Raw genomic sequence first — 23763 nt, forward strand, 5'->3', positions numbered from 1 at the left:
TTAACTATTAAGGTTTTTTTTACTTCAAACAACAAAATTTCCAACAAGTGCAATTTTTAACGTTTCAATTTAAAAAATGTCTAATTTTGAATAAATTAAGAATTTTTCATTTTCAGAGTTCTCAATACAGTCCCTTATTATTCAATTGAAAATATTGAACAGTTAAGATTATTGAAATTAAAAAACTTTTAATTTCAATCTTTTTTAAGCCCTCAAAACTCAACAAATTCATATTTGAAAATGTTACCAATTGTACTTGTCAAACTAAAATGAATTTCAAATCGAACTCATTAACAATTGTATAGATTCCTGTATTATCAAGGAAGCATTCCGAATAACCTAGACAATACCGGGACAAGTTTGGAACTGTTTTAAAGACATATTAAATCTTTCGAGAATAATTGAGTTTCGAGCTTTTTGAACACTCCTAAGAAGTGTCCTAGTAGAACTACTTAAAGTAAAAATCATACCTTTGCACAGATTTTTTTTTTATCATAAAATTTGAAGTCCTGTGTTCTTTACACAAAGTGCATTTACAATGTGCTCACCTAAAAGTGAATAATATCGACAAAATTTTATGCACTGAATCCAATAAGCCTGTCATAAAAATGGCCAAGATTTAAATAATTAAAAAACTCATATTGCTAGAGATAAATTCTTAAATATCCGTTTAAGATATTAGTTTATAATTAATAATTCGATAAACGTAAACTATACACACAGGCACACCAAAATATCACCCATGCTTTGTCTGAACTTATTATGAATAAAGAATTAGTTATAAAATTGAATGCCACGAGTGTTTGCAGGCGTTTAACTACATCTGATAATTTGAATAACTATTATTGAAGAATTTAATTAAAAGTTTGTACTAGGAAGCATTCACGAAGTCTTATTGTAAAGAAATGATGTTTGTATTTTATGTACAAGGCTTCTGAACCAGTTTCCCAATACTAGTTAGTAATGAAAATATAAAGGGGATTTAAACTTAAAATTTAGTATTTTAAGGGATCTTAGTGTAGAGTAAAGGTATGAATTTTAAGACAAATGTGATGCAATAAATCTGTACAAATTCGTAAAAATAAATATTTAAAGTAGAATTATAATGTAAATATCGTTCCAGTGAAGAAATAAACCTAAGACGATCAGTAATTTGCCTAAAACGGAGGCAAACGAAACATATAGAAGATTACAGTTTCGTGAGGTGATGAGATTGTGACTAGAGGTTTGGTTTAATCGTCTATTCTACCTTTAATCGTTTACTAAATTCTTCTTGCTGCTTTTCCCTCCATTCTTTCTTTGGCTTCATCCTTTTCAACTGACCGTCCCTGAAAAAAAAACAATAAATAGTTCCTAGTTTTTGAAAAAAAAATTAATAACAGAATTTAATTTTATAGTCTCAACGGGAATTTTTGAATAATAATGTTTGATCAATTTTACCACTGGAGATCGACAAGGCCACCTTGTCTCGCAATCACGGATTTTACTCGATTTGCAAAATCAATCGCACTTTCGTCTTCTTTCCTGTACATTGGAGGAAGGTACCAAACGTCGCAAACTATTGCCCAACTGGACATCATCATGTAAAGATACTGTATCATCGTGAATCGACTACTGTTCCAGAATGCATCTCCGAACCTTGGATCATACTGTAAATATATTAGTTTGAGAGAAGTTTCGGAAAAAAGGTACATTAAATTAATTTAAACGATGGAAGATATGAATATAATATAAACCGAATTTTCAAGAGAACCGGCTTCAAAATCAAAATTTCCTATTAAGGGCATGTGACACAGCCAAATACCTATATTATCGACCTCACTTTATCAGCTCACTGAATATTCTTTTGAACCTAAGAACTTTTTTTTGTAAATAAAATATTGAGCTGAAACTTTGGAAAATGTATTAGAGTACAATAAAGTACGTTTAGGTACTGCATTTTGGTAGGAACTTTACTGAAAATTATTTTATCTTTTTTCTGAACCTCGACATTTTAAAATTTTTTGAACGTTCGAACTTTTTTTATACATAAATGATCGGTCTCAAACTTTGAGAAATTCAAGAGCCGAAAGAAAACTACGTTAAAGTACAAAGCTTAATAATAAAAGACGTAAAAAAAAATTTAAACAATCAATTCCAACGGCATCAGCCGGTAACGCTGTACACGAAAATATGAACCCTCTAGAGCCTCGTCTAGTGGCCCCCAGGTTTCGTATTTTCGTGTACAACGTTACCGGCTGATGCCATTGGAATTGATTGTTGAAATATATTTTTTTACATCTTTTATTATTAAGCTTTGTACTTTAACGTAGCTTTCTTTCGGCTCTTGCATTTCTCAAAGTTTGAGACCGATATTTTATGTATAAAAAAAGTTAAAACGTTCAAAAAATGTCGAGGTTTAGAAAAAAGATAAAATAATTTTCAGTGAAGTTCCTACCGAAATGCAATACCTAAACGTACTTTATTGTACTCTAATACATTTCCCAAAGTTTCAGCTCAATATTTTATTTACAAGAAAAGTTCTTAGGTTCAAAAAAACATTCATTTAACTGATAAAGTGAGGTCGGCAATATAGGTATTTAGCTGTGTCACATGCCCTTAATCTAGAATATTCAGATCTCGGACACACTTCCGGGATAAAAAATGGTGTGACTGACTAATGTCATGACATTTTTCAAGTATTGAACTTATGTGTACACCGAATTAAAAAGTGTACAGTGCGCAAATAAAAAAGTGTGGAATGGCAACTTAACTTTATTTCTCAATCAAAATTCATATTTCAACATTAAATTAAAAATACTAAACAACATGTACAAAATATTTTATGGGCGTTTTTACAATTAGAATTTTATATACTATAAGAGCCATTTATTGGAAAAATAATATCTGACTTTGGAAACCACCCTATTATTGGAAATTCAATACTTTTTCGTCAAAAAAAGTACTGAATTCAATACATAAGCATAATTCTTTTTCATAAGGATCCTTTGGGTTAAAAAGAGTTCGTTGTAAAAAATTCAACAATTTTTTTAAAAGGTCATACTGCTTAGTCGAAAATTCGGCCTTTTGGCTTCAAAATTCAACAATTTGATTGACATCTTTTTTCTTTTTTAACACATTTTTTTTGGTTGACAACTCATGTTTTTTGTATGAAAATTTATCTTTTTCTGTAAGAAGCTCTTCTTTTTTTTTATAAAAAATAAGTTTTATCATGCAAGCTCTTGTGTTTCTATGGTTTTTTATGTCTCTTCGACTCTCCTTAGGGATCGCGGGACCTTGTAGTTGGTGGGAGGGCTTTCGGGTCTTATTGGACTATACATCTGGAATAGGTGAACGAAAGAGGCCGTATCGCGAGGTGTAACTACTCTGGGGAAGTGAGAGACTCTATTCAGTGGGACTTAAACTAAAGAGCGATGCTTCTAGAGGGTAATAGCAAAGCCTCCTGGAATATCATCCTCGAACACCCCGGTTTGGTCCCCTCAGTAAAGGCGAACAAGCCGGGGTCACAAAGGTGTTGTCTGAACGGGCGATAACCAAAGGAGCGCGAGCTACCTGGGATCCTTCCCCTTCCAGTGGGACCCTTACCCCTCACACCTGTCTTGACGCGCTTAGTCGCCGGGATTGCCGGAGCGCAGGGTCTAGTGTCGCTAAGGACCCTAAATCACCTCCGATTACCGTACTAACATATTCACTTAAAATTAAAAAATAACTAATGCAAACTATTTGGAAGTCATTTTTCGGGAATCTATGGGCTTTTACAAGTTCAGGGGTATGTCATTTCTCATTAACAGACAAAAATTAAATATCAACATTCCCTCATTCAATCGTGAAAATATGTAGATTCCGAGTATTTCTATTTTCAGACAAAAATTTCTATAAGGCTATTGTCGATATGCAGACAGTATTAAACAATAGAAAATTCTAGAAAACTTGACCTTTTCAAAGATTTCTTTAGATCTGAAGGTATTTATTTATGACTACGTTATTCATAATGTTAAATCTAAATTTCTGACTACAAATAGAAATTCTCCGAATCTACATATTTTCACGATTGACTGAGGAAATGTTGATATTTAATTTTTGTCTGTCTATGAGAAATGACATATCCCTGGACTCGTGAAAGCCCATAGATTCCCAAAAAATGACTTCCAAATAGTTTGCATCAGTTATTTTTAAATTTTAAGTGAATAAGTTGGAACGGTAATCGGAGGTGATTTAGGATCATTAGCGACGATAGACCCTGCACTCCCGGCGACTAAGCGCGCCGAGACAGTTGTTTGGGATAAGGGTCCCACTGAAAGAAGAATTCCAGGTAGCTTGCGATCCTTTGGGATGCACCCGTCTGAACGGAGACACCAAATTGAATCTCATAGTATGTAGACCCGCCCCTGCAAGAAAGGCTTGAGAAGGCCCTGGGACCACAGGACCTCAATTTTACGCAGATGACTAATAACGTCCTATTGAAAATTGTCGTTACGTCAGGCTATCCTGAAACCTGCCTAATTCTGGAGGAGTTGAACAGGCTGAGGGAGGAAATCTCTAAAGAGATTGACGCGTTACCCCGCGAGGAGTGCGCCCCCAGATTCAACGATTTTTTCATCAGATCGGGGGCCTTCGTAGTGGAGGGCGCAGACATATGGTCGCGAGACTGGATAGTAGAAAGAAATCGAACGTTTAGGCTTAAAGAATAACTAAACCTGGAGATCAAGAGGGTGGAGTGTCTGCAAAGATGCCGCAGAGCGACCGTACGGATTCCAGGCACCCCGAAGCCGGCGACCGTTCTGGGGCGCCTGAGTTTCCAGAATTCCAGAACCCGACTTTACGAACCGATTCGTGGAAGGCGTATTCCGACAGTGAAGGATATAGGCGGAAGGGAAGAGGCTGGATTCTAGTTGTTCCTCCAACCCTATCTGAGGGCGGGTAGAGTTACATTCTAGATGAGCCAACTGGGATCCATATGAAGACCAGAAGCATTTGAAGGTGCCTCGAATTAGCCTTTGAATGACTGGGACGGGAATCTCTCTCGGATCACAAATATATCTTGCTTCGGCAAACCCTAGGAAAACGAGCGGTTTCAAAAATCAGAAACCCCATTAATACACTTTGGGATTCATATAAACAGCAACTCAAAGGGTTCAGGAAAGAAGCAGATGAAGGAAGACCCATCTGGAGAAACTCCGTAAAAAGACATGAGCGTAGTGCAACAGGGCAAATAAAAATAAATTTCCTTCAGACTAGGACATCTATAAAACGACCCAGTACGAAAACAATAAAAATATTAGGATGTATAAACAGGAAGATTGGAGAGGGATAGAAGATTTTCCGGAAATAGCGAGGCTCCACAAGATCCTGGCAAAAAATCCCGGAAGCTCGCCTCGGACTAATAAGGCTCGATAATGTCGAGCACGTCGAAGATAAAGAAGTAACGCTGAACCACCTAATGGAAGTTCACTTCCCGAGTGTTCAGTGAATCCGAACCAATCAAGAGGAGGAAGGCTGGGGCCAAGAGTAGCAGAAAAAGGATTGGAATTTCACCGCCAAGGTAGTTGACAACAAAAAAGTGGAATGGGCCGTAAGGTACTTCTGTCCCTTTAAGTCACCAGGGGCGAATGACATATGTACAGCGCTTTTACAAAAGGGCATGGATTTCGAGGATGGTAGAGTGGCCTTCATTCCCAAACCTGGGAAGGAGGGTTACACTGTTACAAAAGATTTTCGGCCAATCAGCTTAACGTCTTTCATCCTTTTCAGGCAGGCTGCTCGATAGAAACTGCGCTCCATGTTGTCGTGGCAAAATTAGAGCAGCAGCTGTAACAAAAGGTGTATGCTGTGGACACGAGAGGCATCATGGGATATACGTACAGAGTCAACAGAGCCAGGGAAATCTTCGGTTTACCCAAGAAAGACATAAGGACAGTGGCACAATCACTTGAACTATAATATGCACAAAATTGGGTGTAACCTCACGATAGAGTGACGGAAATGCGACAGGGATGCTGAAACATGCCTTCATGTGTTATGCCTGTGCTTGACATTACCTAGGCTCAGCCAGAAAACCCTTTGGCGCTCATTTTATGGAATCTGAGGAGATTACAACACAATCAGTGATTGGCATACTAGGCTTCACCCAGAGGTATGCGGTCAAATAATGAGAGCGAATAGTTTAGGATGTCTCACAATAGGCTGTATAGCTTGAGCGCCAGGGGAGCTCCAAGGGGCTTCTCGCCCGTCTTAAAGCTAATTATGTCTCTTCGAATTAGGGTCTCACTCACGCAAAATAACCATTCTTAACGCAGTCTATCTATGGGGATATTACCATTTACTTTACCTTGATACACTTGTTTCGTTACTTGTGCATCTTTCATTCCCTCAACATGCCCAAAACATGTCAGAAAATTTCTTTCTCATATTTTAACTAGTGTCTCCCCTCTACACCACATTCTTTAAACATTACCTCATTACTAACTTTGTCCATCAATTTTTGTTGAAAATTCAATTCATTGTTTAAAAATTCAACTAATTCATACAAAATTAAAGGGTTTTGCAAAAAATTAGTTGCTTTTTTAACTGGAAATTAATTCGCCTAATTGAAAATGTAATTACTCAATTTTTTTGCAAAAAACTAATCTTTCTTGGTTTAAAAATTTCACTATTTAGTTTAAAAAGTTTAGAAACGAAAATAATAGTCTAAAAATTAATAAACTAAAATTTGGATTAACATCACATCCCTTGTTCAAACTATTCAGTTAAAAATTTTTGTGATTTGTTGAAAATTCGGCTTTCTTGTATTATATTAATCTTGTCTGTTAAAAATGTAAGTATATCGTTAAAATTGTATGTATTTTGTTGGGAATTCACTTTTATTTGGCAGAGTATTAATCATATGTGTTGAAAATACATCTTTTTAGTTGAAAATATATCTTTTCGGTAGAAAATTAATCTGTTTTGTTTGAAGATTGAACTGTTTTGTTGGAAACACATGTTGGAATTACATGTTTTGTTGAGAATTCATATTTTTTCGTTTAAAATTCAAGTACATGGGTATCCATGTTTCAAATTTTCAAAAATAACTACGTAATTTATACACGGCCCTTAAACAGCCAATAAGACAATGTTTCGATTTGTTGTGAGTCGTTGAGACCGCTGACATTATTTTAACCAATTATCAAAGAAATTCAAAAATATTTTTGAAGGAAAAGTGAAGAAATAGTAATATTAATGAACAATTGTGAGTAAATAGTGCCCATAGTGTTTTTTTTTTAGCAATAGTAGGAAAATAGTGTCACCACTCATAAAGTGTCATGTAGTATCAACAGTGTGGTGAGTCCGATGCTTGAATGTTGAATAAGCCAAGTATTTAGAGCATTGATTCAATAAATTTTGAACAATTTCTGATACCTTGATTGCAACTGGATAAATAACTCCGCCAACTTCGAAACTTCCTTTCTTGAATTGCATCACGGAAGTGTTGTTGATACAAGTTCCCTCGGGAAAAATGAGTATTGGAGGATTTGAGGGGTCAGAAACGTGCATCTTTAATCTGTAAAAAAATTAAATTTAATTCATAAGATATAGCAAGAAAGGTCAACATAAAAGTTTTTTTTATATTTTGAAGGCGTACCTTTTAGTCACAGCTTCTCTGTCTTTCACTTCCGATCTTTCGAACCAGATATGTGGAGATGCTCTAGCCAGAGCTCGTTGCAAAATACCCAGGAAACCGCCATGACTTTGTCCTATCTAGTGATTGAATAAACCCATCATACCTCATTCAAGACTTTACAAAAGCGACATTTTTTTAAAGCGTTTCAACTCTTGCCAGTATAAAACTTGACACAAACAGAGAATAATGAAGAAGCAAACTGTTTACAAGATCAGAAATGATAAAAAGCCATAATTAAATGAAAAAATAATATTCATCTAGTTGTTTTTAAAGGCTGCTTATAAAAAATATTAAAGAAATTTCCAAATATAAAAAGGTCTGATAAAAATAAAATAAAACCAAACTTCACATATCTAAAATAAGGAAAGCCTTCAATAAAAACTTGACTCTTAGATCTAGCAAAAAACAAAATGCTATTTCAATTTTCAAATTAAAGCGTTCCAAACTAAAAAATGTATAGTTATTTCATATAATATAATCTGTAACTATTTAAATTACAATTCTCACAATTTTAAAATGAAATTATTAATTATTCAAAAAGCTTCCATTTTTCATTTGCAACTTTGAACAATTTAAACTAGAAACCAAAAATTTTTTAATGTATCAATACTCAAATTTTTGAAGTTGCGTAATATTCTATTAAGATTAGAGCTTTTAATTTAGAACCAGTTTTCCGACTCTTTAATAATGCAATTTTAAAATCTTGAAACGTACATGTTTTCAATATTGAAAGCTCCATTCAGAGTTACAATTGATAAACCATTAATGTTTACTATCCAAGTTTTAATATTTGAATTTGAAATAATTGAATGGGAAAGGATTTTAATAGCGATTTTGTATAAAGAAGTTTAAAACCTGCGAAAAAAAATTACTTTAACAATAGTTTTTGTAATTTAAGTTTTTCTTACTGTCGCTTCTAATCATTTTGTTTTGTTTTGAATAGCTGAATTTTAATCAATCATGGCTTATTTTTTCGTGGAAAACATTCCCTACAACTGTACTGTCTTCAGTTTTAGAAAGACGTAAATAATCTTGAAGTATAGTTATTTATCTAAAAATTGTTTTCCTAAAAACGTTGCTTCACTGACTAAAGCTATAGTAAACTTTACTTTTAAAATTCAAAACACCAGAGTTGTAGAGAATGTTTACCCCGAAAAAACCTCATTTATTAAAATTTAAATATTAAAAAAATGTTAAGAAGTGATAAAAAGAAAAAATTCAATTGCAAAAAAACATTACTGAAGTAATTTTGTTATAAGATTAAAAAGTTATTGAATAAAAATAACTTTTTTTCAAACGAAATGACTTTGATTTTTTTATTTACTTTGATTCTTCAAATCAAAGAAAAACTATTTTTTCAGAGATTTATTGTTTGGCACGAAAACTACCTGAATTTTGAAAGTTATGAATGAAGAATTATAAATGATAAAATATTGAAAAATTTACATTTGAAACCCAACAATTTTTTATATATGTAGGTATTTTTAACTAAATTTTTTTAATATTTTGAAAAATGTACCAAAATATCAATAAAATAATTTAAACCCATATTTACCGGAAGTTTACAATTAGGCTTTAAAATTGAAAATAAAAAGTGCGTAAAATGTTTGAATTTTCAATGGGGATCGTAGCGATTTTAAAGAATTTAAAAATAAGCTCGTTGAATTTCAAATTATTTCATACAATATCAGGCAGATTTTTCTACTAAAACTCAGAATTGAACAAATTCACAATTAAAAGAAGAATTATTTTCCGATCTATTTTTGTTAAGTTTGACTGTTTTAACCAGTATAAATTTAGTAGATTTATGGTTTGAATGTGATTTTTTATAAATTTTGATGCAAGATAATTAACACCAGGTAAACATAAAAGCAAACTGTCGCCCTAGAGTTTATACTATGTAATCTCCACATTTTTAAATTTCGAACCATTATTATTTGTAGGCTCAGTAAGTATTAAACTTTGTTTCTAAATAAATTTCCCTGAAATTTGCTCATTAAGATGTTCCAATAAATAATTAAAATAGTGAGGCTCATTAAAAGATTCAATAATATTACGCTATGTATTTTTTTAGAATTTCTATAAGTGAAAAATGCCAAATCGTAGAGAAATTTTTCTGTGGGTATATATTTAACCTTAGAAGTAACTACCAGAATATTACTCGAAAGTCAATAATATGGAAATAACTTGTTTCATTTAAGGTATGCAATATAATAGAATAATGTAAACTACCATCCTGCTAAACATTCTACTTAAAATTTGCATTATAAATAGTTCAATTAAAAATATTTTGGAACATAGCGTGCTATAATTCGAAGAAAAAATGAATTTTTGGAAACTCAAATTACGCCATATTCAAAACCAATTTTCCAAATCAGCTAAAACACATTTATAATAATATTAAAATTTTTTGTTAATATTTTTGGTCACGCATAATTGTTTAACGATAAACTTATTTAAACATTTAACGACATTTTAATATAGTATCATGTGGTTAAATTTTGAACCTCATTTTCTCAGTTGAGGAACATGACATATTATATAACTTTAGGCCGTCGAAATTACAACTCTAAAAAATTGTGGAAAATAGTTTTTAAAAAGATTTTTAAAAAATATTGTATATAAAAACCAGAAAACTATTAAAATTGTTTTTAAAAAAACCATTATGAAATAAAACTTGAAAAACTAAGAAGAATCAAAGCCTGGCAAAACTCGTTGTGTAAAAGCAGCGTCGCTAGTGGAGAAATTTGACCATGTAAAATGAGTTCAATATTTGCCGACAGAGGTGTTTCTATAATAAGTTTGTTTTTCTATATGAATAACAGTGATGATTCCGAAACACTCAGATTATTTCACATACCACTAGATATGTCTCATTTTAGAAAGTTAAAGAGGGTAATGAATAAAGTGAAAAAGAAAATTAAAGCAAAAGCGGAGAAACGGCAGTCGATCGTTTCTTTGGAACATACCAGCGAATAACAATTGTCACGCATGAGGACAAGTACGTCAATGGGGGATGTATGATTAGCCACACAAATGCCCCTCACTGGTCGATTCTCAGGGTTGTGGTAGTTGATGACAGAAGACAGGGCACTGGACAGGACAGCGAAACACATCATGGACACTTTTTGGATGAGCCAGCGTTTGAAGTTTCCCTCTGGAACGTAGCCTACCACCGCAGTACAAGCTGTCAACCACATTACCTGAAAACCACAAGCTTTCCACCTAAGGCTATTTCTCAAATCCAAGTTTCAATTTTCCATAAAAATCCCATTTTGAATTAGTTTAAATAATTGCCTTTTCAAAGTATTAGAGCATAACTTTCAGAAAGATATTGTCTATTGTAAAATCTGAAAATAAACAAGGTAAACGACATTAAAAATAAGGACGTACAAAGCTGAACGAAAGCAGACCCGAGAGATAATTACTGTAAGCGGAGAATAATTTGGAAGCAATTTGCTAATTTTGGAATTTCGAATTACCAAACAAAAAGACGTTTGTGTGGATAAAATTGCCACATCAAATGTCGAGGTGTGATTTGCAACGCAAATTCCAGATTTAGGTTTGTTCTCAGGATTATGGATTGTAATCAAACTTGACATCGATCTGGCCATTACCCTGAACGTTATTAGCGTTGCCTGATTGCTCGCCCAACGTTTTAAAGGACCGTTTGGCAAGAATCCAATGGTGAACGTTGAACATATTAGAAATATTACCTAAGAAGCCTCCGTGTTAGTATTAGAATCTATTCCCAAAAGTTACTACAGGGTGGTCACTATAATCTTGGAAAAAGAAATTCCCGGTCATTCAAATCTAAACTCTTCTTGGATTTTGTATTGTACTTTCTTTGTACAATTCATAATAAAAACAAAATCTGGATATTTTGCACATTAGAGGCCACCCTGATTAAATAAACGGATTATAAATAAAATAAAGATCTAAAAATCAAAATTAATCGCCATTAAATTACTCACTCCAACGAAGCAAATGAATATCCTCAGTGGAAGGAGGAAGCAATATCGCATAAAGAATCCAAACATCCAAATGACCGTAAGTTTCCAAGAGATAAATTCGTACTGTCTATTTGTCCTCGTTAAAAGATTCCAGTTCTGCAAGGAGAAATCAATTGGTAATCATTATTGTCTCATTCACAAAAGAATCAATGAAGCAAGAACTGTAAATAATTTTGGATTGAAAATCTTTTGAAATTTTATCGAACCCAAAAAAAAATCTGAAATTGTGAAGAATATTTAAACAATACTGGTTTACATAAAAAATCACAATGCGCCTCCTTAGGAAAGTGAAGCCCAAATTTAAATTGTAAACGCACCTTCAGTTCTTCGGCTTCGAATCTGGAAGTCACCTCGTCCTCGATTATGGCCTCAACTCCAGCTCTGATATAATCGATACAAATTGCAGGTTCAAATTCTCTTTTCAATGTTTCAAAAGACTTGGGACTGGCAAGTGAAACCTGAAAATTCAAGCATAACAAATATTTAAAGAACTAGATTTTTTGAGAATAAAAAAGGAAATACTGTTCAGTAAAGTAATACTGATACACCAGGGGGAATGATACAAATTTGTATTTTGAGTGGTTTCAAATTGAATATTCTCGTTCCAGTTTTCACTCAGGGTGTCAATTAGAAATTAAATATTTACCGCTTTTTCACCAGGCCTCAAAAGATTTCCCTCTGTTTTTTGACGTTCCTCATGTTCGAGCTGTTCCTTCTGATTGTGTGCTTCAGGCTCTGGCACAAAAATTAGATCTTTGGATCTGGCGATAACGGAATTTCCGACAACTCCATTTTGCGTTTTTTCTCCCTTTTGTTTGCCCTCACAGGAACTGTGTTTTTGAGGAGGTGTCCCTCCACCTTCGTCTTCACTTTCACTTTCTTCAAAATGCCAAGTACCATTTCTTTTCTTCACTTTCTCAATGTTTTGTCTTCCAAACTAAAAATATGATTTTAGGGATAATTTAGTATACAAAGCCAGTAAATGAGAAAATTCTAGCTTCTTACAATGAAATGTACATCAAGATCTGCATTGATTTAAATTTTTAACTGGCATTGTTTCTGGGGTGCATAATAAGAATGAAGCTAAGCTGGATCTCCTGAAGCCCTCGAGATTGTAATTTATTTTGATTCATCCTTCTTGCACTTTTCACAAACGTGACGAACTTTAGATTCATTATCGTTTTGCATTTGAGACAAGTACTCTGGTCAAAACTTAATTTATTTCTGGTTTGTGGGAATTTTTCCAAACATACATTTGGCCAGGGAAAATATATGTATATATAAATTCCATTGTTTCTGGAATTTTTTTTTTTAAATAAAAGGCGATTTTTCAAAATGTTTACCAATATAATACGATATGTTATACGACGACAGTCTCAGGACGATCAGCCTGATTGAAATTTTCGGCTTCTTTCCTGGCCATATTTTTCCTCCAACCAATTTGAAGATGTCCTTTTTGTAATTGGCAATTATTTATTTACAGTTGCTAAACTTATTCGCAATCAAATACGGAAGTGATAAATAAGAATCGAAACTACATTACCGATCACAAGTATGACACACACATGGACACAACAAATATATATATGTGTGTGTGTTAGAAGTAACATTTTATACTGTCAACTAAAATTTTAATGATTTATAATTAGATAAAAAGCAAGAAAATTGGCGTCACGATTACTGAGACGTTTAACTTTTGCATTCATTTGATTTTTATTATTATTTCCGTACAGATAAGATGTATTCGAATTTCTTAAGCTAGTGTGCGTGTTCAAAATCGAACATCTTTTTTGCCTTGTAAAATTATTGGCCCCAGTACGCATATCATCGAAGATCAAATCAGATTTTCCTCTCTCTGATTCTTGAGTAAACAATAAAAAGAATACTAAGTAGAAAAAAGTCGATTTTTCGATCAAGTAAAAAAGTTTCCGATCCTAAATAAAATGTCAGGGTTTGTCCCGGTTAAATAAAATTCCCGGGGGTTTTCCTGTTCGCTAGGCAGCCTGAGTCTAAAAAAATGAAATAGACAAATATATTAAGTTATTCTCCACTCAAGGAAAATAAAATTAATTACAAATCAAATAGAAAAAATATGTCCGCTACACGGGCAAATTCCCGTGGCCGCTGTAATTTTGTGATTGTGAACTCTATTTCGTTAAAAGAGCTTAGCTCGAGAATTTGTGCGCACCTACGGAATGCGACACATAGCAATCGCACTCCGCGCTTGGCCTTTGTATTTCTCCCGCATTCGTACACAGACCTTTTGAAATCAAAGGTCAACAGACCGAAAAATGTAATTTTGTGATTTTGAACTCTCTTTTGTTAAAGCTCTTTCGGCTTTAACATGTTTTCATCACGTATCTCGTGCTTCGCACTCGATTTTGTCCAACATGCCAACTTTTCTACATTATACACAACACTTTTATACCAAATATAATACATTTTTTATGTAACTCTGTCTGGAATTGCTTATGAAAAATTGAAAAATAAAGAACAAATTCTATTTATCAATATTATTTTTATATTTTTGGTTTCTTATTTTGCTTTAAATTGTATTCTAAGCTGCGCTGAAAAATGTATCATTTCAATAAATGTATATCATTACAATTCATAATATGCATAAAATTAGAATCATACTAATTCTTATTTCCTTGTTTTTATAATTGTTTTTATTTTTGACCTTGTTTTTTACGATTAAATAAAAACTACTGCACATCTGCATAGGTTCTAATACAGGAACCCATATAGGGTCCTATGTCCTCTTTCGTCTTTTCTGTCCTCTTTCCAGAAATTTAATTTTTTATTTTCAATCTTATTTTTTACGATTGAAAGAAAGTCTACTCGTCCTATCGAAAAATGATTAATAATAAATTTATAGATATTTTTAGGCGAACAACTTTTGTCTGTTAATTTTATTTCATACCTTGTGTCGTTTTTTTCAAAAGAATTCAATATTTTTATTTTGAATGTTATTTTTTACGAATAAAGCAAAAACTACGTGTCCTATCAAAAAGTATAGCTCTTTTTTTGGTACAATCAAATTTTGAATTTTCAACTTTTTGACCAAATTAAAAAATTTGTTATGATCATCTTGTAGGGCTTTCAAAAATGAACGTTTTTCTTTTCTAGACTGTTTTTCATATCACACGTTGTTTGGCTTAAGATGTTCATTTTAGTTTTTTGGGGGGATTTTGAAAATGTTCTAACTCTGATGATTTTCTTTTGATACAAAAAAAACATATTGATAAATTGTTTGAGTTTATAAGTAATATGAATAGCCGTTCATAGAAGTTTGAAATCTTGAAAAAATGTGGTTTCAAAAATTTTGAAAACGCGCTCACTTTTTTAATTTTGATCCAAAATAGCTGGTTTACGAACTTGTTCTTTCTTTTTAGGTTTTAAAAAAGTGTGCCAAAGCAGAATCCAATCTGATCAATTTTTCGAAAGTTATCGTGCCTACAGAATACAGACTACAGACAGACGCATCGTATTAATGAAGGGGAAAATAAACTCGAACAAATGTTAAGGTCAGAAACAATCATCGAAGAAAAATCGTTGCAACGAAAGCTTGGCAACATGGAATCTCTTATGCTTATCGTCACCCACAGTTATGTCATCTAATTATTGCATAGTGTCGAAAACATTCAATAGAATTTTGCAAATGCTAATCTGTCAATGGCCATCAACACACAAGACCAAAAAGACTGAGGATTGTCTTTTTTTCTGACATATCTGAATCCGAACAAATATTTTTCAGTAAGAGCTAGGCTATCACGTGGTTTTAGCATGCCGGTGTACAAGAAAGCAGATTTGACTTTTCAAAGATATGGTATCAAGTATGCAGAGCACGAGTTAGTAAATGATCAGGTACGTCCTTGATAACTGGACAATTCAACAAATGTCTTTATAATTTATAGAAATTCGCTGGAAAATGAGAATTAATTAAACAAATTCTTAATTATCAAAAGTATACAAATGGCCCTTTTGAAAAATGCAAACAGTTGAATTTTCAGTTTAAAAAATGACAAGTATCCAAATTTCAAGAATTTTAAATTTAAGCTTTATAAAATGTAGTAAATTAAATTTAAGCTGTGTAAAATGAAATAATTTCCTAGAATCAAAAACATAAAAAATGGAGTCCAAAATTTAAATGCGAAAACTTTTAAATTATCAGAAAATATCAACTTGTTGAAATTGGTAGGTTTCCAATTGAACCAGTTTATGGATTTTTTGCAAAATTATTGGCACCTTAAATTGGATAATAAAGTATCGCTAATAAAGGTAAAAAAGTCCCACGTGTCTTGAACTTTGTAGCAATCCTGAAATGATGAAATCATAAATAAAGTTCATATAGTTCATAATGATTATTAGGCATTTTTAGCATTTTTCAGAATAGAAATTCTCGGATTGAATTATCATAATTAATTAATATTAACCTTTGTACATGATGATTGAATAAAATATCCATACCTAAACTTTGGACTTTTGTACAAAGAAACCGCATTCGTACAGGAAAAAAGTTGATATCTACACATCAGCCAAAATATTTTCATTCAATTTAAAAATAAACATGTTAAAAATAGAAGGTTGGCAGAAATATATTTTGCAAACCAAAATTAAAGAAACTTTTCCATAAATAAAAGAAGTTATATTGCTTTACAATTGGAATTTCGAATTAAAATCGAATTATGTAGTAAATTGTCAAGTATTAAATTTATTATTACATATTTGCTCATACCTTATATACCTATGTATTAAATACATACCATACTAATTTTAAATGAGAAATAGTCTAATAAACCGGTTTCGCTTTTAAAATCTTCATTTATTCACAAGTGTGTCTATAAATAGATCACATTGTATTATCGATGATGCACATCAAGTATGGTAATTTAATCAGCACTAAATATTACCTAAGAGCAATAGCCATTACCCATTTTTTAACGTTGTGAAACCAATTCATTTAAGAGCTCTTTTTTTCCAAATCAAAGTTCCCATTTTAGAATATAAAACTAAACTACAATACGCCCCACTCACAAATATTTTACATAATATTAGCCATTTATATAATAATCTATGTAAAATGGTCTTGAAGCTTAAATTTCATATACTATACCATTTATTCTGTTTGCAAAATTCAGAACATTTTTAAGAAATTAAAGGTATAAATTAGGGTCCTACTTTTATCTTTCCAATGCACTCAATGACTTTACATAATTTTGTATCTGAGGCACAAATCGATGAATCAATGTACCTAGGCGGACTGTGAACTTCGGATTCATACAATACAGAGTTCAACGTGCTTGTAAAAGCCCATTTCTAATTATTTCTGCAAATTAGTTTACTTACAATTGCTACAAATTGTTTCCATTGTTTTCCTTTTTTTTCAATTATTTGCTCATTATTTTAATATTAAAAAGACAGTTCAAAACTTCAAAAATAAAAGTAAATATATTCAAAAATGTGTTGAACAAGTGATAGAAAACAATGATCCATAAATGCAGGGATTTTAACTAGTGTTTTGATTGTAGGACAAGGTCTCAAAAAGAAATTTATAACCCAGTTAGTGATCCTCTTGTCCACGTGAGAATCAAAGAAAAAAATATTATTTCCAAAGGAAATAAAAAAATTTTGCTAAGTATTTTCTTAAATAAAATATACTGCCTTTTTAAAATCGGTTTGAGTGATAAATTCAGAAGTTAGAATCTATAGCATAATGCAACTTTATTATAATTCCCAGCTAAGTCTATTTTCACCTTCCACTTAACGTAAATTGCTTGTTTACATTCCTTATGTTTCCTGCAAAATACGCAGAACATAATTCCATAAGTGAACTATCTTGATTTCAAATCTAAAAAAGGAATTGCTAGCTTTTAATTTAATTGCAGAAATGTTCTCATTAAATATCTATTCTCAAATTATAAAACAAATTGCAAAGCATTGCATAATATTTGCAGTTTTTCTTCCATGTTACATAATCCAAGGTAATTTCCAATTGAACAAAAAGTCAGAATTTACTAAAAGTAGTCCCCTTTTTTTGTAGAGGAATCTTCCATTAAAGAAATAAATTAGGTTCCTGTTAACTGAATTCAAAGTTTAGAATTTTATTACGAAAAAAATGTTTTAAAAGTTGATTATATTTAATAATTGATATATTAATTTACCTAATTTATACGAATAATTTATTGATGTAGAAAAATATAATTGAACGAAAACAAAATTATGTTTCGACGTTGGTTTCGGGGAAAATTTGCTAAATAAAAAAGTTTTTTTAACAAGATGTCTGCGCGCGTGGAGAGCTGGACAAGGGAAAATGCAAAAATAAATTGTAGGTCCAGTATTGAGCTCCGGCGAGATTTTCCAGATTAAAATTTTAATGTCAACAAACTTCTTTTCGGTGAGATTTTTCTTAACTTAAGCAATCATTCTTATGTTACTAACTAATGACTCGTATTTTTAAAGGGAAATCTGGAAAAGGGGTTCCAGATATTGTCTATCATACTTTTCTGTGACTAGTCACTTACACTTATTTTTTAAAGGTTAACGTGTAATTAAGGTTCGAGATATGACCAGTCACTAATGCTTATTTTTTAAAGGGCGTCCTGGAAAAGGGGTTCGATATATGACCAATCAATCTTGTGTTTCCCGTCACTGACACATATTTTTACAGGGCGACCTGGAAAATAGGTTCACGATATTGCCAATCCCGCTTTTCTGGGACTAGTCGCTGACACTTATTTTTTAAAGAGCAATTCTAGTGTGTATTTAGTGTTTGGTTTTCTTGATTATTTCAAGGTAAAATAGTACAACGATGTAATATTTAGTTAATGTTGTAAAACATATTGTCGAAAAAGAATTTTGGATGAACCAATTTACTTTCTGAATTTAAAATAATCATCTGAATTATAAAAATTATACTATAAAAGCAGTATTATAAAATATTTGAACAAATCTTCTTAATATTTTAATGTTCTCAGTTTGCCGATGAGCATTGGATTAAAAAAAAAAAGACTACAGGCTTCGTTTTTATTCGGGGCACGTATTGTTTTCATTCGATAGCTTTTCAAACATTCTTTTGCAATTTCATTTGCACTAATAAAAAAGTCATGACAGACGCTCAATCTATTTGGATACGTCAGTATTTTTCATTAAAAGATGATGGATTCTTCAATATTGGATTTTAAACACAAAATACTGCAGATCTTGATTAATTTTTAAAAACTCTAAAAATCCGGATAAAGTTTCATATAGTTATTATTTTTTAAAAATATAATGATTAATTAAAGTATTTTTATTGTTATATATTGTACACTAAATGCCAAAAGCACACTATACAAAAATCTTCTAATTTCAATACATTTATCACAGATAAAAAAAAGATCCCCGATTATCGATACAAAATTATTATGAATTGCGATGAAAAACGTAGTGGTGATTTTACATAAATTTTGCAAAGGCTTTAGAGACTAACAAATTTCAAACATAGAACAGCAAATGCGAAATATTGCAAAATGTGTCGTAAATACACTACAAATTGACAACCCCGTCTTACGCTTAAAATACATGACACATAAAAAATACTTCTTAAACTTCATTATAGGTTATGTCAAACTCCAAATCTGTCAAAAATAAAAACTTAAAAAAATTCTATACCGTTTCTCACGAATAACTGAAAGAAACACTCGAAATGATGAATTTTTTCCTAAAAATAGTAAACAAGTTCCTTTTATTTACTCGATTCCACCATAAAAACCGACATCCCGAAACGCAAAAAAAATCCAGTAACATAACCCTAAAAATTACAAAAAAGTAAATTTACAGATAATGAAAAAAGCTTATATTCGTAAAACTGAATAGTATTTATGAGAGAATTCATACAACATATAAACGCATTTGACATAAAGCACATGCAACGCTGGTTGGATTAAAAATTGCCTTTTTTTAAATACCGTCTTACCTCGAAAAGTGTCAGGAGCAATTTTATATAAAACCTTCGAACACCGAGAGATTTACCGATAGATGCGAGAAAAATAATTGCAAGTAAAAACATAAGGAAAGGTGTCAACAGCAGCGAAGCTGCGAAAGAAACAACCGACCACATCGACGCCATTTTACGTACTAAACAGTAATCAGTGGAGTGAACTCTGAATTCTGAAATCACTAGGAAGATTTTGCATCGCGTTTCGACTTTCGGATAGGATACGGTAAACGCTAAATGGTACGCTAACGAACATCGGATGCTGAAAGCGGTAACGCTAAACTCACAGAGCATGCGCAGAACGTAATCACGTAACTTCAGCGTTTACCGTGTCTGCGAATTTAACGGATTGCTATGCAAAATCTCCTTAGTCAGGTTTTCGTTAGCTGTTAGGTCATTATCTCGATTCCATCATTGCCACTTGTCATATGCCATAATATTTCAAAATTTTCCCAATTTTTGAAGCATTTCGGGATTTTTTTTCACATATCTAGACGCTGCGGTGTCGCCTTTATATCACATGACCTCACACGAAATGACAGAGATGAAATGATTTATTTCACATTATGACGTAATCTCGCAAGATGTCTGCACGTCGAGGGCGTGCACCTAATTGGCACATTTTTCGAAATTAGGTTTCGAAAAGTCAACAATGTTAGTCATTTGCACTTCAACGCCAGTAAAACTATTGTAGAAACAAATACTTTGCAAGTTAATGTTTTAGTTTGATACTAATTTTTTACAATTAAAATCCCCGCCAAAATAAGAGCCAATCATAGCACGTCAGCGAGTTTCGAATATCGAATTATATTTTTATGTGAACAAGCATTAATGTCGATTTTTTCCCACACGAGCAAAGCAAACATGTCTGCCGTGGAGTTGAATCCGAGACCTGTGCGGGTTTCTCCATTAATTAAGGTATTTATAATTAATTAAAATCTTTTTTTTCTTCAAATCATTCTCACTTTTGTTATAATCGTCGAGTCCCAAATTAATAAACCGGAGATTTCTCAGACAAAAATGGAAGACAGATTTTCACAGTAGTTTTGGGGATTTGCTTCTTATGTAATTTCTCTTATAATGTAAAAGAACATTCAATTTTTTGAGGATAGGTAAATTTTACATTGTTGCAAAAGCAAATCTTGCGATCGGGAATTTTTTTGTGTTCCTTTTTCAATTTTTTTTCTCGATAGATACTGCAATCGAATTTTGTCCTTAACCTATTTTACCCCAAAAGGATTTTCGTATAGAAGGTTTAAATTTTTTTATGTGATTATTCTAATTTTTCTCACAGAATCTGTAGGTAATATTTGATTAAAAACGGAATTAGTTCGAATTTTTAACTTTTGAATAGGATTATTGAGTTTCAGCTGTTTTGAATGGTGGAGTGACAAAGTGACATTGACAGTGTAAGACTATTCTTCCTTTTTTAGGATTTTAAACTTGACACAATGATGCAATTTGTATTAGTTTTAATTTAATAATTAGATTTCATATTTCGAGTTTATACTAAAAAAATGAAACTAATTTTTTATGGTTATTAATTAATTTCATACTATTCACATCTTCATATTTAATTTAACTTTCTACATTTTTTGCTCATTAAATATTACATTCATCAATAAAACTATATATTTTCTTCTTTATGAGCTATAAAATAAAAATCAGGAGCACGTCCATTAACTGCGTTACCTGTTAGGAGGGGCGGGGATTGATGTAACATTACGAGCTAAGACAGCGTTTAATACTTTTATTGATGATAAATTTGAACAAAGTTTACGCATTTTGAGACAGATGACCCCCAAACAGTACAGTTCAGTAATAACATAATGAATCTGTTTGTTTTTTCAAGAAACTTCCCCTTTTCTCATTTTTTTGCTTAAATGTGATCTTACTTGATAGAATTCAATAAGAAAATCCAATTCTTTCTGGTTAAAAGCTAATTTTTTTAATGTTGAAAATGCTACTGTTTTGTTAAAAATGCATTTAACTTTTAGTTGAAAATTAATTATTTTTAACTGAAAACTTTCCTAGTATATTTCTGGCTAAAAATTTATCTATTTTAAATTAAAATGGAACTATTTGGTTAAAATTCATGCATTATTTTGTAAATTTTTTTTTTTATTGTAGAAAACTGATAGTTTTGGTTGATAATTTAAAGAATTGGATAAAAGTTGAACTCTTGTTGGAAATTCATTGGGGGGGGGGGGTTAGTTGAAAATTACAAGCGATGCATGTAATAAATTACTAATATTTTACCCCCCCCCCCAACAAAATTATTTAAAAAATTGTCTAGAAATATATAAATTGTTGTTGAAAATTCAATCCTTTGGTTAAGAATTAATGTAATCATTTTGGAAATGTAACTGCTTAGTTGAAAATTACCTTTTTTGATGACAAATCATATTTTTAAGTTGAAAATTTAACTGCTTTGTAGAAAATTAGGCTTTCTGGTAGAGGATTAGCTATTTTGTTGAAAATTTGACTTTTTTTATTGAATTTAACTTGTTTAAAATTATTTATTCTTTATTAACGTTTATTAACGTTATTAATGCAACTGTTTGGTTAAAGATTAATTTTTTGTTATGGAAAAGGTGTGTTCTTGGTTTGAATGTTCTTGTTTTGTTTTTTTTGGTTAAAATTTCGGGATTTTAAACGGCCATGTTACTTTCTGCGGCCTAAAGTTGGTAACGTATTTTATAGGCGGCCCCTAATTTTAGATTATAAAACTTTCGTCCATAATAAATTATAATATATATGTATCACAAGGCTTGCCGGTGGACATTTCTCATTTCCGGAATACTGTATGGAGCCTACCATCACAAGCGATTAAGCCAGAAGGAAGCAATGCTTCGAGAAATTGAAGAACGAGAAAGGCCAGCAAAGCAAGCTAAAATAGCTGCCGAGAGGAAGCTTGCTATTGCAGGTAATAATATTAACCTTTATTTTCACTCTTACCTTCCGAGTAATAAAAAATTATATTCCAATTTTTGGTCATTTCAATGAAACAGGAAGACCGTGTACCCTAATTTTATTAACGTCTTGTTTCTTTTTAATTTCAGCGGAACAGCGAATGCTTGACGAGCTCTTGAACCCAGCTAAAAAATAAACTAACTCAAGTCAAACTAGTGTAAATTATTGTCATTAATAAAGTAATTTCAATGTTACTGAAAATTCGAGTTTCAAGATATTGCTGTGCGAATTCACCCATCGTTTCTGTACATTTTAATTTGCAGCGAAAATGTCGCTTTTGAGATAAGCTTTTGTTGTTTAAAAATATGTTGAAATATTAAATAAATTTGATTTACTTAAAACTCTCGAATCAAGTATTTTTTATTTAATTTGTATAAAAGGGATATCTTATCTAATAAGCAGCGAGTACATAAAAATTCATGAATTCGTAGAAGCCTGTAAAATTGGAAGCCTAGAAATTAAACAATTAATTTCTAATTGAAGCGTTGGAATTAAACCATTTTAGTTCGAAATTATTCGTTATTGAAAAATGTTCTGATGTCTAACGGATAAAATAAAGTTTTATCAGAATCCTGGAAATAAATGTTTGCATTCTTATCAATTATGATAATTTATCAGATTTATGAGAATTCGGATCTATCCAGTTTTTGTACATTCTTGACGTTTTAAGACCCCCTGAATCTGAAAAAAAATGTATGACTGTCTCTAATCTGACGACAGGATAACATTCAAACATATTTTTAAATTAAAATTTCCGTCGGTACACTCTTTAGGGTAAAAAAAGACAGGCCAATTTCGTTAACCCTTATCGTCAATATTAATGGTTTTAAGCATGAAAAATAAAAAGAGAAAAATTAAACATTCCACTTTACATCGAAACCCTACTAAATACGATAAATAGTCCAGGAGCAAAATGATTACTTTTTGTAAGTTCTAAAAAATCACTTTCAACCGCTTTTAATAGACATCATGGTTTTTTTTAAGTGAAAAATATCACAAGAAAAAAAAGTAAAACTTATAACTAAACAACACAAAATACGATAAAAGGAAAAACAACAGAGTACCAGATTTTCATCTGGTACGCACTTTTGTGGTGTAAAAAAAAGGTCAAGTTTGTTACCCAGCCTTTGACCACTAAT

At 31.7% G+C, this 23763-nt stretch overlaps 2 protein-coding genes across 2 annotated transcripts; one reads left to right on the forward strand and one right to left on the reverse strand.

The window, feature by feature from the left end:
- Window positions 1–507: 507 nt before the first annotated feature.
- On the reverse strand, window positions 508–19879 carry LOC117176951 (glycerol-3-phosphate acyltransferase 3). Its single transcript, XM_033367368.1, has 9 exons — window positions 19631–19879; window positions 12320–12610; window positions 11991–12131; window positions 11635–11769; window positions 10630–10863; window positions 7622–7737; window positions 7399–7540; window positions 1441–1649; window positions 508–1328 (listed from the first exon to the last, which is right to left on the reverse strand). Exons 1-9 carry the CDS (start codon window positions 19781–19783, stop codon window positions 1241–1243), a joined length of 1509 nt encoding a protein of 502 aa, XP_033223259.1. The 5' UTR covers window positions 19784–19879; the 3' UTR covers window positions 508–1240.
- Window positions 19880–20433: 554 nt separating this feature from the next.
- On the forward strand, window positions 20434–22970 carry LOC117176172 (ATP synthase subunit e, mitochondrial-like). Its single transcript, XM_033366267.1, has 3 exons — window positions 20434–20569; window positions 22421–22577; window positions 22714–22970. Exons 1-3 carry the CDS (start codon window positions 20483–20485, stop codon window positions 22758–22760), a joined length of 291 nt encoding a protein of 96 aa, XP_033222158.1. The 5' UTR covers window positions 20434–20482; the 3' UTR covers window positions 22761–22970.
- Window positions 22971–23763: the final 793 nt, after the last annotated feature.

Source organism: Belonocnema kinseyi, chromosome 7 (genome assembly GCF_010883055.1).
Source record: "Belonocnema kinseyi isolate 2016_QV_RU_SX_M_011 chromosome 7, B_treatae_v1, whole genome shotgun sequence".
NCBI classification, from domain to species: domain Eukaryota; kingdom Metazoa; phylum Arthropoda; class Insecta; order Hymenoptera; family Cynipidae; genus Belonocnema; species Belonocnema kinseyi.

Bases quoted from the DNA above. Each gene is read 5' to 3' on its own strand.
- LOC117176951 (XM_033367368.1), bottom strand. From the start codon at position 19,783: ATGGCGTCGATGTGGTCGGTTGTTTCTTTCGCAGCTTCGCTGCTGTTG. The intron at 10,864-11,634 runs GTGAGTAATTTA...TGTGGTTTTCAG, and splicing joins TATTCATTTGCTTCGTTGGA to GTAATGTGGTTGACAGCTTG. The intron at 1,650-7,398 runs GTATCAGAAATT...ATATATTTACAG, and splicing joins TTTATCCAGTTGCAATCAAG to TATGATCCAAGGTTCGGAGA.
- LOC117176172 (XM_033366267.1), top strand. From the start codon at position 20,483: ATGTCGATTTTTTCCCACACGAGCAAAGCAAACATGTCTGCCGTGGAG. The intron at 20,570-22,420 runs GTATTTATAATT...ATGTATCACAAG, and splicing joins GGGTTTCTCCATTAATTAAG to GCTTGCCGGTGGACATTTCT. The intron at 22,578-22,713 runs GTAATAATATTA...TTTTAATTTCAG, and splicing joins GAGGAAGCTTGCTATTGCAG to CGGAACAGCGAATGCTTGAC.